An 18,624-nucleotide genomic window follows, 5' to 3' on the forward strand; every position below is an offset into this window, starting at 1 on the left:
GGAAAAATGGACGCGTCGAATCGTTGGCCGCTTCACAAAAAACATATCGAATTTATTGTTAATTATAAAAGTCGAGCGTCGAACATTAACGGCGAGATGCGATGCCGAGATAATAGCGCATCTATTTATTTATTATTTAGGCATCGGCCGGCGCGGTCACGACTCCATATTGTTTCGCTGTAATGCCATTAATGACCTCGGTTTAAAGTTGAAGTGTTAATTTGATTTAAAATTATGTCCGCGATTATAATCTCACGTTCAACTTTCGCCCTAAAGCTTTAATTACGACGGTTGATCCCGATGGAGCGGTGCGATATGTTCGGTGCTCCTTCGTTTTAATATTAGCCCCTCATACCTGGGTTAGGGTTGTCTTTAAAAAAAACAAAAGTAGATTACTTTCGGTTCATAACAAATTTATTACTAACCAAAGAAGTTATCTAGTTATTGAAAAGTGTATTTTATTAAATAATTATAAATATCCCGTGAATGCTGTTTTTCTTCGTTTTCAAAATGAGAATAGGACAGGCGTTCAGCCCTACTACGATAGTAAAAGTTAAATGTAAACCACACAGACTAGTAAACTCGGCAGCAGTGCAGCTTAATGCGCAGGTTGATATAATAAAAGTAAGATTTAATGATTTTAATCTCATTTGCATCATTACTGGATTTGCAGTTTATAGTACGCTTGCGTAGTTCAACGACAAATTATGCAAATGGCGGTCCATACATGTGGTGAGTTAGTGGCCATTTTAAAAATACGAATCCATTTATAAATATTGTTTTATTTAAGTGAATTTTGCAATGAAAAAGCTATGTTATAGGAGCTATTCATATACTCACTTATGTTGAAAACTAGATTTTAGATAACCTTAAAATGTTTTATTTATTTATTGGAATAGACGTTGGAAATTTCTAGATCGGATTACGCGCGTTCATTAAAAACGTTAAGAACGAACACCGATCGAATGAAACATGCAAGAAATGGCGGGAAGAGCCCGGGGCGCTCGCAGAGTGAGTTACGGGCGACGTCCTCGTAAACGTCACATTAATTAGCATGCCCGCTAATGAGGAGTTATGGCGCTCTAATGAGAGGACTTGTACTCGACGTATTTATTAACGGTCGGCCCACAGACGGATATATAGGCTGGCCGTTCGCGCGTCGATCCGTTTGTGTCAATAGACGTGCCAGAATTTAGATGCTTGCTCGTTAGTGCCGTAATAATGAGCATTTTTGAGTTATTACATTTGTTTTTATGGCGTTAATTTTTTTTGCTTTTCTTCGTTACGATAATTTATCAATATTTTAGATGCTAATTGTGTAAATAATTAGTATTTTATGAATTTAATAGGGATAATTAAAATGCTTATAAGATAATAAATACGTCTAATTGTCACATGCAATAAAATACTATTTACTGTATGGGCATAGGTACTTTCACAACTTTTTAATTGATTTCATAAAACAACGTGTTTGCTAAATTTAATTGTGGAAGACTTCCAAGCGACTAAGAAGACTGTTACAGAGAAAATTGGCATTGCACAACATCTATGGATATACTCAGCTTCTAACTCCTCTTTGTGTTGCAATTTTTGAGTTGTTCTCAAAAGAAAAAGGTGCTATCAAAAAGAAAATCGGCTTAAAATCAAAGTCAGTATTAATTTCCTAATTAAGTTACATGCTTCATTAATCTATCGTAACAACATACTCTGTGCAATTTAGAATAAGATAAGTGTGATTCGATGTTACACATAGCTTCGAGAAAGAACAAAGCGTGCATTACAGCCCCCACAAAAGGAGGGCGAAAAAGACGTTAATAATATTCGTCAAAGCACTCTGGTTACATTAAATCAATTTGCCCTTTCCGCGCGGTAAGTAGCGAACGGTGTAATTGATAAGTTGAAACCCTTGTAGCGAGAGGCTACAGTTTGGCACTGCCAACACTCAGCCTGAGTTTCGGCGTCACGTGCGGTATCGCGTCTTTTCTCTCTGGATGTTCACCGATGATATTGTCATGTATTACTTGATTATTTAAATGTATTTAGAATTTTCTGTTCCTATTATACTGTCTCGAGACAAATGAATATAAACAATGTTTCTTTCTAACGTGATTCGATTATGCTTTTGAGATTGGTCGATGTATTTATCGAATACAGGAAATTCGTAATGATACATTCAAACAAGCATACAATTTATTACAATTACAGTCCAATCACATAATGCTTCGCAACATCAATATTTAATTTGTGGCATCAGACGTGTACGTACGGTGATCATAAGGAGTGCACCGGAACAGATCCAACGACAATATCCTAATTCACTCGCGCGAATGTAATCCATTAGTCCACCCTCCCCGCTTCATCCGCCCCCGCCCTGCCGCCCTGTCATTCATAAACCTCCATATCATTTGTATTGGCACATGTTTCATATGACTAATGGGCGGGCATATTAAATATAAAAAAGAGGTGCTTAATACCGTTTTGGTGATTGAAAATTTTAATTTCGATGATGAGTTTCATTTGCAGTTGTGCAATTTGGGTGATGAAAGAAAATAGAAAAGTAAAACATATAAAGTGAAATACGTTTATGTTGGCGAGCTGAAATAATACGATTGAATTTTATTGTTTCCCCTTTTTAACATATCTATTACTTTATGAATGTATATTTATTGAAAATTAGCCATTGTCTAAATTACTCGATAAACAAGCAATAACTGTGTTAGATTTATACAAAATATATTTATGTACAATATCTGGTGTTAATGTATTGTATAAAAAATCTACAACATTCGTCTCGAATAAAATTAGATTAACGAAACGAAAAAGAAATCTTTGAATGTTTGCTTTTCCCGTAATACATTTACCTTTCTACAGAGGCTGCATTACGTTTTCAGAAAAATTAAAGCATGTAATCAGTTAAATTACGGCAGCTACTAAAATATGTATTCGTCATAAAAGTATGTGTCCGCTTGCGAGAAGGATAAATATTCATTATGACGGATCGTGTAACGTTTTAGCGAGATTAAATGCTATTAACTTGAGAGACGCTACGCTTTTAGCTGAATCAATCAGACATTGAGTATTTGTTGGTCATATACATACATATGTACGTACGTAAGACCTTTGATATTTCATGACATTCTTTTATATAACCTTCTAGGGTATTTATCGTAATTTGTGTGAGTTTTTAAGGGTGTGTGGGTGTCAAAAGTCTCGTCCCACACTTTCACAATTGTTAAGTGTATATCATCATATTTTTTGTGTAACATTAAAGACTTCAGCAGTATTTATTCAGTCTCGTCTTCTCCCAGTTGGTAACAATTTTTGTCTCGCGTTGTCCCACTTTAATAATCGTCCCCATTTTAGTGATATGTAGTAGTGAAAGAAGGTGCTTTTAGGTATCTCAAGCACCGGTCACCGTCCTCGCCGAACCCGTTACTTGCGACGAAGGGCTCGGCGAGTAAATTAACCCATAGACACAGCCCACTGAGTTTCTTGCCGGATCTTCTCAGTGGATCGCGTTTCTGATCCGGTGGTAGATTCCGTGAAGCACTGCTCTTGCTAGGGCCAATTAACAAACGGGACTCACATACATGCTAGGGTAACGCTGATATAGCTTCTCAAGGCTATCAGCATAGGTAGGAAAAATAGTGAAAGAATAATTTCTAAATTGCATTGATCTGATAGGTTTTTAGTAAAATTCGCAGAAACTTTATACGTTAATGAATATTCACATTTCTAAGAGCTAATCTTTCTGGAGTAGCGGCGTTATCGTGTCGCGTGGTCGTCACTCAATATGTATGAGGGCTGTAAACACTGGGACAGGGTACGGTTCATCCGGCTGAGAGCTCTCATTCGCCACTAATTAATTACTCAACTACGTTTCAATTAAATTAACTCGATTACGACACTGGAGCATCGACACGCGATGAATCGATGCCGGTCGCGATTCGATTAAGATCGTTAATGCCGATCAATTTTACTCGTTAGCTATCAATAAAGTTATTAAACGTGAACCGCAAAGCCTTTGCTGATGTGTTTTATCTTCGAAACTGACGCGCGTTTTGAGAGATCAAATAGAATCTACGCACGTAAATAATGAAATTATCCGTTGTAAGCTATTTTTGTTTTTATATATGTATGTATATACATTTATATATATTTAGTTTGATCTTATAAAAATAGTACTTTTCGACACTTCTTATTGAAATCGTTTCTAAGATAGGAGTGTTTTGTAAAGTTGGTGGTTAAAACGAAATCTTTTATAGTGACGTACTTTCGTTTATTATTACCGAAATTATTTTTTTCATTTTCTTTTTCTAAGTTAACAATCGTTGTAAGATGTGATTGTTTGTGCTGTGTATAACACATATTTCTCCTCTCTTTCATCAAATGAATTTTAATCGGCACCCACATACAAATCTTGAAAAAAATATTATTTCGGTTTTAGATTTTCTAAAGCAATTTTCAGGTTTTTTGTGGGACAATAAATAAAACCACAGTTTATAAACGTCATTAGACACATAAAACATTTTTTTGAATTAAATTTAAAAAAAGTTGTTAGATATCGGTTTTAAAAATATATATATCTCAAACAGCCAGTGACAGTAAAACTAAATTGGCCACTCGAAACTAGTTGAACTGAGTTTAAAACTGCGCCCTTAGCGGGAGTAGGGGACGTTTTAATTACGGCGTTTAAGTAAAAGCGGGCTGCGTCTAGCTGGCTGCATTACACAGATTCAGCTACCAAAAGCCTCCCACTTAGCTAATGAAACATGTTCGTGTATAGTGTTTTAAGCATCGTCGCAGCGAAGGCCCGCCCGTGCATTGTGAGCGGAACTGAGCGGACGTGAACGGATTCGGTGGACTCGTCTCCGCAAATCCTCATTTACTTGCATTATTTTAATGGAGCTATTGTGGACGGATGTCCTTTGTCGTATGCGGATGCGGATCCGGCCTGTGGGAAATGTGCCGGTGCATTAGTGCGCCGCTGCCCCAAATCGCGCTCCCAAACTCGAATTAAACTGCAGATAGCTCTGTTTCGATTATGCGAATTGAATTATTAGCTATCGTTGTTGGGGTTATGTAAACTGATTAACCCTCAGACACAGCCCACTGAGTTTCTCGCCGGATCTTCTCAGTGGGTCGCGTTTCCGATTCGGTGGTAGATTCTGCGAAGCACGGCTCTTGCTAGGGTTCGTGTTAGCAACGTCGTCAGGTTTGAGCCCCGTGAGCTCACCTACTAGTTAAGGTTCCGCTGAAATAGCCCCTCAAGGCTATCAGCTTAGGTAGGAAAAAAAAAAGAAAGTAAACTGATTTATTGTCGCGCTAAAACTAAAGACAGAAAGGAAATACGATATCCATTTTACTAATTAAGCGGAGCGTAATCGTTTTGAGGTCACGAGACGCGTCCGCAGAGAAATCCCACGGACCTCTAATAACTGGCTTCCCTAATAAGCTAAGAGGTTGTCTTGCTTGTATAAAAATGCAATCGGCGGAGCAGAGGCCCGGCGACGTCGTTCAAACTTTTCAAATTTTCCACCAGCCCGCCGGTATTAATTTTAAATTAGAACCAGAGACGTAAATTGTCTCCACATGTGAACGAACGACTCTCGTTAATTAAAGTTTTCTATGTAAAGTCGTTCTCTCGTTTGTGGTACATAAAGTAATGTTTGCATTTCTTTAATGTTTTCCTCGTTTAATATAACGCAAAGGTTGTTCATTTCGCTTTATATTTTTCTTGTTTTTTAAACAGAAAATTGATTTTAGAGTTCCATAATTTGTAAAGATAATTAAAAACAGGTGCTTATTTCGATTTTTTAATAATTAAGAATTGCGAAGATCTCAATTAGATGTGTAATATTTTTTACATTCTATAATTTTAAGCACGATACTTGAGTAAAAACTATTTTGATGAAGTTAAATCCATTTAAGAATAATGCTTTCGTTAAAACATACCTATACTTACCCATTTATCTATATAGCGTATTTCCATCATTGGTATTCACTGCTATTATTAATTATTACCATATCACAGTTGTCCACTGCAATATATGATATAATAATCCCTATCCTTATAAATATGAATAATACGAAAGCAATGGTTGTCTGCTAAGTACGTTTTCGCGGCCAAACTTCTCAACAGATTTATGAAAATTCTTTACGGAAATGCTTTGAACCCTGGGAAATACGCTACTTCTCAACCCACTGCTGAGCACGGTATCCTTCCAGACGAAATAAATGTTGTTTACGCGGACGGTTAATAACATGCTATAATAGATTATATTAAGCATTGGACACTCAAGTAGATCAAGCTTGGTTTTATCTTGTGTTATGGATACTGGAAACACATTCAAGCCAAGAACGCGGCCAAACATCGAAAACCAACCCTACAAAAAGAATTTGCCACCACCGACTAACCAAGTGAATCAAGCAATAAGTAAAGTTGCAGATTGACCATGAAACAAACGACGATTTCGTATTATGAACACGATATTTACCCTTCAAATATATAAGTGCTTATTTAGCATTCCATATTGTCACGAGTTGATTAATTTCTAAGTCTCCGGTTTAACTGGCTACGCAATAACCAGACACGAAAGAGGCCCGATGATAAAATTAAATAATAATATTGACACACTTTGTTCACCAGCGGATTGCCTTGTGTGTAATTACTGTAACGTTTCATTTATTTATTAGAGTTGTACATTGCAATTGCTGTATTTTAGTTTGGCGTTCTTTATAATTAATTAGGACAAGATAAGGAATGAGTATATCAGACGAAATGTGAAAGTAGCCGCGGTGATTGACAATTGACAATTGATTAAAGAGCGGACGGTTAGTGTGGTATGGACATGTGACGCGTAGACAGGAGACGCGAAATGCTAGTGCAAGGTAGAGGGGAAAGAGGTCGACCGTAGAAGACATGGATAATGTTTGAATGACGATATGAGAGAGAGAGGTGTGATTGTTGAGATGAGGGCTGATAAAAGAGAATGGAATAGAAAAAATCGCTGCGCCGACCCCACCTATTCGGCTAAGGTGGAGATAGAGAAGAAGGATATCTTTATAATTAATTAATTCTAAGTCTGTCGTATCTCGCCTGGTGGATGTTCAATTAAATTTGTGATAAATGTACTGATGATATATCGGCACACTTCGTTTTAAGTGTCTGCCGGAGCTCATTATGACGTTCAAGGCTCAATTGTACTGTATAGCGGCTCTCGCTCTCTTCAAACCGAAATGCTCAATTTCCGTGCGGTACCACCTATCAGTGCAAGCTCGCTTTTTTCCCTTACCTATGCTGATAGCCTTGAGAGGCTATATCAGTGTTACCCTAGCGTGTAGACGAACTCTCGGGGCTCAAGTCGAAGGTGTTGCTAATACTGGCCCTAGCAAGAGCAGTTCTTCGCAGAATCTTCCACCGGATCGGAAACGCGACCCACTGAGAAGATCCGGCGAGAAGCTCAGTGGACTGCGAACCCGCAAGACGCTGTGCTATTAGTACAAAGTACCGAATTTCTTCTTTGACGGTCAGTCTCCTGTTTCAGGACTTTATTGGAACGTTTTAAGATATATATTTTGGTTGACTGGGACAGACAGCATTATGCTTTGGTTATAAATTCAATTTTTCTCATTTACTTTTTGTTGTCGTTACTTTTGTGTAGAGAAGTGCAATAAAGAGTTTCATACTGTATTTATTTCTCAGATTTTGCAACGCTCAAATATACTAAACTAAAATACATATAGGTATATACTAAACTTCAAATAATAAGCAGCCTCATATTATGTTGTTTATAACTATAGTAACCAAGCGAAGGTATAATATTATTCAAAATAATCTATTATATATTTTTATGTAGTAACTTGAACCGTTAATTAGTGTGTGAGAGGTTCAAAGAAGTAGTGGCTGATTGGACGAGACACATAAGACAGTGATCGGGTTTAATGTTCGGTCTGATATCAAGTACAATTCGTATTTTTATTAATGTTTAATGTTTCGTGTTCTCAATGTGAAATATACAATATGAGTACCATTCTGGTAGTTTAAGTTGTTTTGTTATTTTACATCATTATTATCGCTATCAAAGGGTGATTAATCCAACAAAGACGTAAGCGAAGATCTCATCTGTCCAGCACAACGGTTGAGGGCATCGAGATCAGAGCCCCGGACCTCGCCTGCAGCCAGTCCTTTGTGGAGATTCTCGAAACAAGTGAGGGGCACTTTGAAGTCGAGCACGGCAGGTAATTTGGAAAAACGTTATTTAATTAACTTTCGACAAGTCTGCGTAATCGCGTTACAAAGCCGCCGGGCAGTCTTTGAGCTGGTAGTGGCCGAGGGCGTTTCCGTAACCGGACTTGATTTTTACGCCAAACGTGCCTACTATAAAGGTACTGTCATTTCCAGGTGTTTTCCAATTAACATGCCTGCTTTGACCACGTCCGCACAAAGTAACACCAACTGGCACCGCCTGTTCGATGCCAAACGCACGGTTTATTAAAGGGGTGTTGCGGCTGTTTATACGAGATTTTTTAATTGAAAATCATTTTAATTAACGGAACTTGAAATCGATTACAGTCGCGTCGTTGTTAACGCGTTTGTTTATTAGTTCAAAGTTGTCGGTTCATTAACAGGGTGGGACAATAGTTTTATGAGTTGCCGAAATAAGTTTGGGGAGTGTTTAAACTTCGGAATTGGTTGGCAGTGCATTTTGTGAAAGCGCCGTAAGCAAGTCCGCACACAGAGCGGAACGGAGGCGCCCGCGGCGGCCGGACCTCTGGCTTCGGTCGCCACTCAGATAATTAACTCTATGAACTGTCTAGTTGCCCACACTTGTTAATTTGAAGCCCTCAATACAAGCGAGATTAAATTAACGTGTTTTTATTTATTAAGTGCTTTGTTATTTATGCGGTCCGGAGTCAGCGCATTCCGGTCGAGTGACTCCCTGATATAAACAAAGCCAGTCTTTGTGCAGTGTTCAATGAACAGCTTAATTGTATTTCTTCGCCACACTTCTGCTCCTCTTTGTTATTCGCACGTCTCATAATTGAAAGCTTTATGTATTACCTGTGTCGTGTGGGAAGCTTATGCTGGACATTAGGTTCTCATATCTACTTTTGTGCAAGTCGTTTTGTTTTGTAACGACATCATATTATATTAACGAAGTAACTGAATATTGCTCTTAAATTTTTGGAACATTTTTAAAGCGCCGAAAATTCATATACAACGGCGCGTGACATTTTTAGATAAAAAAACAGTTAATTTTGAGAATAAAAATTAATTTTATATTTTTTTATTGTTGCTAAATTGTGTTATTTTAATTACAAAAAATCGTTTTGTATAAATACTACTAAATGGTAATTTAAATTAAGAGCGGGTAACATCGAATAGAGTTGCGTTTGTAATGGCGGGCACACGTCAAGTCACTCTATTCTCTCGTTGACAGCGGTTGCACGTGGTGGTCATTTACAAGGCCTTTGTCTCTAAATCACTAATTATCATGGTAATCCCTGATTGTTGAAGTAATTGAACCGTCTAATTAATTAAAATTGTGAATAGTCAATACTGCAGTCCACATATTTTAACTTTTCCTGAATTTCAACGTCCAACATGGATTCTGTGCTGACGAGGTCACGAGACAACAATAATATGCGACCGCCCGGTCACCTATCGCCCCGACATATTCATGTATGAATTGTTAACTAACATAGTACGAACGAATGAACCTGGACTTTTCAACGGGTAGAAATTACACTTGGCTCTCGACTGTTAATACAGAAAATCACCGTAAACATTAATGTTGCCCGTAATCTTAATTTCAGCTGAAGTACCTCTCACATCATGAGTGTAAATATCAGGGAGTGACTCCGTCTTGAGCTTATAACTACTGAATTTTTAAACAGTACCGGAGATGTCGTATCACGGAAGAGACGAGCTGCTCCACGTTTTTATAATTTCCACTCGACTTAAATCTCAAAACGTTTTAATGGTTTCCATATAGCTATTATGATTAAAACTAATTTTGTCATTATATTATTTCCGACGCTTCGTATAATTTACAGTTTTAATTATGTCTGAGAGGACTTGCAAAACTTGTCCGAGCGTGGGATAGCCCCTTAGGCTACCAGCGAATATGTAGAAAAATCAAAGAAAAAAATATAAATGACAAACTTGCGAATACTAAAGAAAATCCTATTTAGCTATTAGTTTTTTCTTGTCCGTGTTAGATTGTAACTGGGCTCGATAGTAGTGTGTTAAGGCAATCGCATCCTGATAGCCCCTTAGGCTACCAGCGAATATGTAGAAAAATCAAAGAAAAAAATATAAATGACAAACTTGCGAATACTAAAGAAAATCCTATTTAGCTATTAGTTTTTTCTTGTCCGTGTTAGATTGTAACTGGGCTCGATAGTAGTGTGTTAAGGCAATCGCATCCTTCTCACGGGAACGCACGACTACTTAGATGGTAGAAATTGGATCGAAGACCTACCCACTCGGGCTTAAAATACGACCTACAACCAGTAATTAAGCTTTTTATTGCGCTGGCCACTGGTCCGTTTTGAGATTGTAGTTTCAATTATTTTGTAATATCGGCAGTACCTACTTTTAAACCGATCAACACTAATAAACGGTGTTTTCAATAAAAACAATATTAACATTTTAAGCTTGCAAATATTCGCAAGTTTTCATTGAGTTCGGCATATTAAGTGAAAATATTAGTTTAATAAGGTTCGAACTATCTAAGCCCTACTCACCGGTTTGAGCCCCGTGAGCTCACCTACACACGTTAGGGTGAAGCTGAAATAGCCTCTCAAGGCTATCAGCACAGGTAGGAAAAAAAAAAAAAAAAAAAAAAAAAAAAAATCTAAGCCCTTTCGATAAATACATGCTTTTCCTCGACTCAATCTGTTCAATGAAAGTCAATGGTATCGTTCAAAGGGCAATCAAGCATCGGTTAATTATTATCGTTATTAATTATTGTTAGGAAATAAATAATGAATACACAGTCACGACACGTTAATCACTCCACTAAAGGTCAAACGTGATCGCGCCCACAAATAACATTGTAACGATTTGCAAGCTGTTCGCTTACAATGAAAAAAAAAAGCCTAATGATTTTCGAATGAATCGAATTTCGGTTTAATAAATTAATGTTATCGATCAATTCGTATTTGCATTCAGTCCATTCTGTTATAAGCGGACTCGTGAACGTTGCATCTAAAAGAATTCGACACGTAATTAAATATTGTTCCTATTTCTGTGGCAATGCGGTTCCGATATCCGGTTTGGTACAGCCGTTGTATTTACAATACAATTGAGAGACTTTGGACTGTTTTAAGTTCGGTGATGGCAATGTGCTTAGAGCGAGTTTTTTAACGTTCTCGATAGCGTGAAAGTTATCTCAAATTTGTATGCAGTTTGAACAGCGCCCCTAGCGGCAAACGTAGGCAAACGCTCCAACTCCATACAAATTCCATACGAACAATACCCAACTCCATACAAACATACAAACGTTAAAAAACTCGCACTAAGCACACTGAATATCAGATTATGCCCAAAACACGTCATTACGTATCCTCCCGATCCATTATCGGTGTTTTTAGGTACCACAAGCACCGGTCACCGTCTTCGTCGAACCCGTCGCTTGCGACGAAGGGCTCGGCGAGCGAATTAACCCATAGGCACAGCCCACTCAGTTTCTCGCCGGATCTTCTTAGTGGGCCGCGTTTCCGATCCGGTGGTAGATTCTGCTAAGCACTGCTCTTGCTAGGGTCAGTGTTAGTATCACTCCGGTTTGAGCCCTGTGAGTTCATCTAATAGTTAAGGTTACGCTGAAATAGCCTCTCAATCAGCTTAGGTAGGACAAAAAAAAATGATTATCTGTTACCTGTTCATAGTCCTGGTGCGAGTGCTGCGCGTAGGCGGGTGGTGCTCATTCCCGCGAGCGGCGAGGGCGGCCGACCTTGCCTTTGCGCACGGGAGCAGTAGCGCCCTGGCCTGTTGCGTTCGCGCTCTTCATTAGCTTCTGCCAATCCTGCTCGCAAACTAATGAGCCCGCGAGCATATAATACCTAAAAACAATATAATTCATGTTACGTTATTGTTTTATTATATACATAATATATACACAAGGTGTAAAAAGATTGTCCACGAAGCAGAACGTAAACGGGAATTTATGTCTTATAGAAATGTGACGTTTGTTTGTTTATGAGTAATTAAAAAAATCGTTTTTTTAAACGGTGGATTTTTCCCGTATTTTGGATACTAGAATTTTTTTTTTTTTATTGCTTAGATGGGTGGACGAGCTCACAGCCCATCTGGTGTTAAGTGGTTACTGGAGCCCATAGACATCTACAACGTAGACGCGCCACCCACCTTGAGATACAAATTCTAAGGTCTCAGTATAGTTACAACGGCTGCCCCACCCTTCAAACCGAAACGCATTACTGCTTCACGGCAGAAATAGGCAGGGCGGTGGTACCTACCCGCGCGGACTCACAAGTGGTCCTACCACCAGTAATTACGCAAATTATTATTTTGTGGGTTTGATTTTTATTACACGACTAGCGGCCCGCTCCGGCTCCGCTCGGGTCTCTAACAAAAATTTCAATGATATTTGACGTTGTTTTATTTTTTTAAATAAAAGAACACTTATTGCGGCATAAGTATTAATATGTCTTGTCGTGACACTTTTTGTAAATAATAATGTGTTCTATAAAGTCGTACTATATTATTTTATTCTATCGTCAATAGATTTCGCAGGGCACGCGATGTAAAGAATATTTTAGGTAATTTTTTTACACATTGGGTTACATTATTGGAGTTTTAGTAAGGATCCCTAATTTTTTTCAAAAAAGATTATAGCCTATGTCACTCGGGAATAGTGTAGCTTCCAAACAGTAAAATAATTTTTCAAATCGGTTCAGTAGTTTCGGAGCCTATTCAATACAAACAAACAAACAAATCTTTCCTCTTTATAATATTAAGTATAGATGTTATTCCTTCACCGTGGAAGTCAATCGTGAACATTTGTTGAGTACGTATTTCATTAGAAAAATTGGTACCCGCCTGAGATTCTAACACCGGTGCATCGCTGCAACACGAATGCACCGGACGTACTATTCTTTAGGCCACGACGACTTTTTAAAACCAGAATTCATACGAGAATAAGTATATCCAGACTCCAAATATCAAATCTCATTAACCAAGACACTGACTGATCCAGTCAGGATAACAGCTAATCACTTGACCAACGAGGCGATAACATACCTTTGATAAACTAAGCAATGTAATATGAAGGCAGTTGGTAGACACGGCCCACGTTCCCTCGAGACTGGATTTTGGGCGTTTTACATTGCGTGCATTTAATCAACTTTAGAATCTGATATGTGATTTCTTTGTTGGTTTTTCTTCAAGAATTACCAGTTTTGAAGCATGATTCCATTGCACCCTAAATTAGTTAATATATAGATATTTGATGCATTATAGCTTTAAACTGTTATGTTGGTAGGTTTTTTGTCATACCTATCGCCTTGCATGAGGTGGGAGCCGCATTTGGAGCACGCGAAGCACTTTATGTGGAAGACGTGGAGCGGTTGTTGGGGCGCGTTCGTTCTCATCACGAATTCGCTGGCCGGTATCGCTTGCCCGCAAGCTGCGCACGCGCCTCCGGACCCGAACATTCTAGAACAAAACGAAACTTGCCTGTATAAATGAGAATTTTGATAGCGAGATATAAATACATACCTAGTCAGGTCATAAATTCTGTCACATGTTTAATGTAAAATAATTGAAACAAGTTTATTCATTATGTAACCATTCATATACCAAAATGAACTTAACAAAACATAGATTCTTATGACACTAAAGTTTATTCAAAATGACCTCCGTGACTTTGAATACAGGCCTTCAATCTGCGCGGCCAGTCGTCTATCGCAGCACGAACGAGGTCCATGTCAATATCGGCGGCTGCCTTAATCAAGGATGTCTTGAGTGACTCCAAATTGGGATGAGGCTTTGAGCATGCCTTTTCCTCCAAGTTTTGCCATATCTTGTAATCTAACGGATTCAAATCTGGACTGGAGGAGGGCCAGTCTTCGTACCGGATGAAGTCGATTTCACGCGCCGCCAGCCAGTCTTGTGTGCTCTTCGCTCTATGAGCTGGCGCCGAATCTTGTTGGAATACCCAGTGCCTGTTATTGAACATGGTATGAGAAACAGGTTCCACAAGGTTCGTCAGGACTGTATTTTGATACACAACTGCATTCGTTTTTACACCTTTCTCACAAAAATGTACCTCTGTTAAGCCCCAATCAGAAACTCCCAACCATACCATGAGCGAGGATGGAAAATGACCTCGTTGGACACGCGGAATACGGTTGCTCGCTTCTTCACTACTGTGTGCGTACACCTTATCATTTTGTTTGTTGTAGCTCTCTTCTACGGTAAAAATTTTTTCATCCGAAAAAAGAATTTCCCGATATTTTTTTCCCGCGTATCGCTTCAACAAAGCGCGGCATCCCTTCAGTCTCAGGTCCATTAGACGAGCATTCAAACGATGTCCTGTTTTTCTTCGATATGCCCGAAGCCCTAAGTCTTCATTTAACACCCTTTTCACCATGGTTCTGCTTAACCCCATCTGAAGGGCCAACAGTTTCTGCTTACGTTTGGGATTTCTTTGAATTCGCGCCTTCACAGCTTTTATCACTGCTGGAGTCCTAACAGACCGAGGGCGACCACTTCTTGACCTGTCATCTACACTAGAGTCTTCATTGTATCGTTTGATGGTACGATAAACGAATCTTTTGGTTATATTCAAATTTTTCAGTATGTTAAAAATTTGAATTGGCGCGTATCCGCAACGATGCAACGCAATAACTGCAATACGGTCTTCTTTAAGCGTCCACTCCATATTTAAAAATGAGTAAAATATCTAAAAGTATACATTTTTATTTTCATGAACAATCCGGAATTCGAATTCAATAAATTTTTTTGTGGCCAGCATTCTAAAAGAAAAGTTTTTACTGTGTGACAATACTTATGACCTGACTAGTTATATGATTAATTATGTTTTTGTACGTATGCGCTTTTTTAAAGTGCTAAATTATAAAATATCTAGTTTAGAAATTATGGTTCTGAATTTTTATGTATTTGCTTATCCAGTACCAGGTAAACTCGTTTTAAAAAATAACTGAATTCGATGAATATCATGTCCGACATGATTAAAAGTTTAAATTAGATTAAAATAACTATCGACTCGCCCTTCATGAGGAAGTTTTAAGGCAAAAAATGACCCGGCCGCTAACATCAAGAACTTTTTTTTTTATTGCTTAGATGGATGGAAGAGCTCACAGTCCACCTGGTGTTAAGTGGTTACTGGAGTCCATAGACATCTACAACGTAAATGCGCCAACCACCTCGAGATATAAGTTCTAAGGTCTCAGTATAGTTACAACGGCTACCCCACCCTTCGAACCGAAACGCATTACTGCTTCACGGCGGAAATAGGCGGGGTGGTGGTACCTACCCGTGCGGACTCTCAAGAGGTCCTACCATCAGTAATTACGCAAATTATAATTTTTGCGGGTGTCATTTTTATTAGACGATGTTATTCCTTCACCGTGGAAGTCAATCGTGAACATTTCTTGAGTACGTATTTCATTAGAAAAATTGGTACCCGCCTGAGATTCGAACATCGGTGCATCGCTCAACAGGAATGCACCGGACGTCTTATCCCTTAGGCCACGACGACTTCAGAAAAACTAAACTAATATTAATGAAAGTAATTACATGAAATGTATTTAATTACATAAAAGTAATTACATGATATGTATGAACTATTACATTTACTTACGGCTTACTAGCCGAACTAACAATTATTCTAATATTATTTTTATTTTGTTGATACTAGTGTAGTAATCAGTCCTTGATACAGTTCCAAATTTTAAAATTAATCGAACATTTTGATTTCTGTGAAAATTATGTATAAAGATTCCGTTACTCATAAACATACATACATACATACATATACATATACCAAGCTAAAAAAAGCGTGTTAAAAACAAAACATATTCCTTCCTTCAAGTTCAAGAGATTGACAACATTTAACGGCTATCGTAATGCTTACGACCGTGCAGTATTATTCACAAGAAACAAACGAGTAAAAACTCCAACGTATTGAATGGGTCGTTAAAAATTATAATCAAATAAATCATTACATTAATGGCGTATTTCCTTTCTGTTATGACGGTTCAATCTAAGTGACGCAGCAATGTACAGTGGGCGAATTCTTGACGGCCGTCAAACATGGTACTTTCGATCTAATCATTGAATGTCTGTTCGCAAATAACAACGGAAAAAATTATTCAACGGAAAACTTTTAATTTTTTAAATAAATGAACGAGCTCACGCGCCCTCGTGGTGAATACATCTTAAGACTTGTGGTAGTAGTCTCAAAATTGTATGACACCTGTATCACGCTTCAAGCCGTAAAATATGAGTGATTCCCATCACATTCCAATCTCAGGCTCAGTCCCGTGAGCTACTCGTCCGGTGAAACCAGAATAGCCCCTCGAGGCTATTAGTAATAGCAGGCTACTGGTAGGAAAAAATATTCGTGGCAAATATGAGCACGGTACCTAGATTTGCGCGCTCAAAATGTGTCAAAGACTTAAATTTGTAAAAGTAATTACTTAGGGTAAGACTGGTGGTAGGACCTCTTGTGAGTCCGCACGGGTAGGTACCACCACCCTGCCTATTTCTGCCATGACGCAGTAATGCGTTTCGGCTTGAAGAGTGCGACAGCCGTTGTAACTATACTGAGACCATAGAACTTGTATCTTATGGAGGGTGGCGCATTTACATTGTAGATGTCTATGGGCTCCGGTAACCACTTAACACCAGGTGGGCTGTGAGCTCGTCCACCCATATAGGCAATAAAAAAATAAAAAAATTGTGTTCATGTCTACGTTTCGTCTGTGTTACGTAAAAATGCAAATCAGGATTGATATTGTTTTAAAAAACGATTGATACGACTTTATTCGTGCTCAGAAAAGATACAATTTAATTATTAAGTACTAAACCCCTCTGAACTCTATTGAAGCTTCCTAGACCGAAAAGCAAGTTGCGTAGTCGCAGCAACTATATAGTGTTGCCTATTTCAGCCGCGAATTAATCTTCCGTCCCGATTCCTTAAGCTTTTGCTAGAATAACCTTTATTCTTAAATTGTAGTTAATAAATACGACCTCATGTCTCAAGGCGGGTGCTGCTCACTTTAGGTTAGGCCTAAAACGTGCACAATAAACATTTAACAAGATATTTTGCACGTCCAATTAAATTAAAATGTTTAAATTACCATTCAAATGATTGGTATCTGATCCGACAGATATAACGCGAAGGAAACAATTTTAACAAGCTGACTCTAATACGTTAAAATACCACTATTATTGCTCGTTAAGCTTTGATAAATGGATAATAAAGCAGAGTAACAACATTTACTATAAATCACTTCATACTATGCCTTTATATATTATACAAAATGTATGCATACAAAAGGTTTTATTTGCATAGTATTATAGAGACGTCTATAGTTATTAAGCATATCTGAATTGAAAGTGAAAGTGTATTCGAACAAGTTTGGATTTAGAATGTTATTTATTTAATTATTGCAAACGTTATTGGTTATATTTAGCTTATTTCAAATTTTATACAATTAACATTTGATTTATTTTGCAAGAGAAAATAATTTAGTATATTTACTGCTTAATGTTATGAGTGTTATGTTTGGAGTGAGGGATTATTACTGGTGGTCTGAAGGCCTTTCTAGTTTCATTAGGACAGGAGGGCGAGCACGAGCTCAGCCAGGTGTGATGGGATTTGCGAACAGCTGTCCGAGCGCCTCCAAAAGACACCTAATAGTTCAAGCCTAGCAGCTACATCGCGGATACATCTATAATCGGATTAAAATTTCCACTCCCTGAGAAACTCAGCAGGCCCATGTTAAGGGTTAGGTTCTCGTCGTACTACCTACTATACTGTTATTTGATAGAATACGATATTCTACAATTTTCATGCAGATTCATTTGCATATTACAATTGCTGTCTTATCATAATTTTGTAGTACGCTGAATACATTTTCTACCCTTTAGTGGAATATACCTTGAGAAGACAAAAAAAAATGGTTTATTATAAAGTGCAGCCACATCAATTCCGCTATCGTGATCATCGTTTGATAATATAGTACTTTCAGGATGAATGGGAAGAGAATATAACTGTTTTCCCTTTTCCCCTCCTTTTTTGGATCATGAATAGACTAGCTCTTGGTACTCTAAGATTACTAAAGCTAATAAAATTTCATATCATTCTAGGATAACATTATTATATTTGAAAAAAAAAAAAACGATTAGATCTTTAGAACATCTCTTAAGTCATTTTGAAATACTTGTTAACTTAGCAATGATCTACTCATTGTTTGCAGCCAGTTAAGGTAAAAAAATGTGGTATCTTTTGATCTTTAATAGACATTCATGTCGTTCGGGTATGTAATGTAATAATACACTATAACCAGATAATATTTCAACGTCGACTCTTTTCTGGTACATTATATCCATAACTGATATTCGAACAC

General features: G+C 37.9%; 1 protein-coding gene across 2 annotated transcripts in view; it reads right to left on the bottom strand.

Moving 5' to 3' along the window:
- LOC114245891 (LIM domain transcription factor LMO4) overlaps positions 1 to 18,624 on the bottom strand; it is a 174,323-nt gene that overhangs the window by 22,708 nt on the left and 132,991 nt on the right. For both annotated transcript variants that reach the window (XM_089740215.1, XM_028178197.2), the window contains exons 3-4: positions 13,523 to 13,681; positions 11,886 to 12,069 (exon numbers count right to left, since the gene is read on the bottom strand). In XM_089740215.1, the coding sequence (XP_089596341.1) occupies positions 11,931 to 12,069; positions 13,523 to 13,681 (298 nt within the window). In that variant the 3' untranslated portion in view covers positions 11,886 to 11,930. The remainder of the gene's footprint in view (positions 1 to 11,885; positions 12,070 to 13,522; positions 13,682 to 18,624) is intronic.

Source organism: Bombyx mandarina, chromosome 04 (genome assembly GCF_030267445.1).
Source record: "Bombyx mandarina strain Sakado chromosome 04, ASM3026744v2".
Taxonomy (NCBI): domain Eukaryota; kingdom Metazoa; phylum Arthropoda; class Insecta; order Lepidoptera; family Bombycidae; genus Bombyx; species Bombyx mandarina.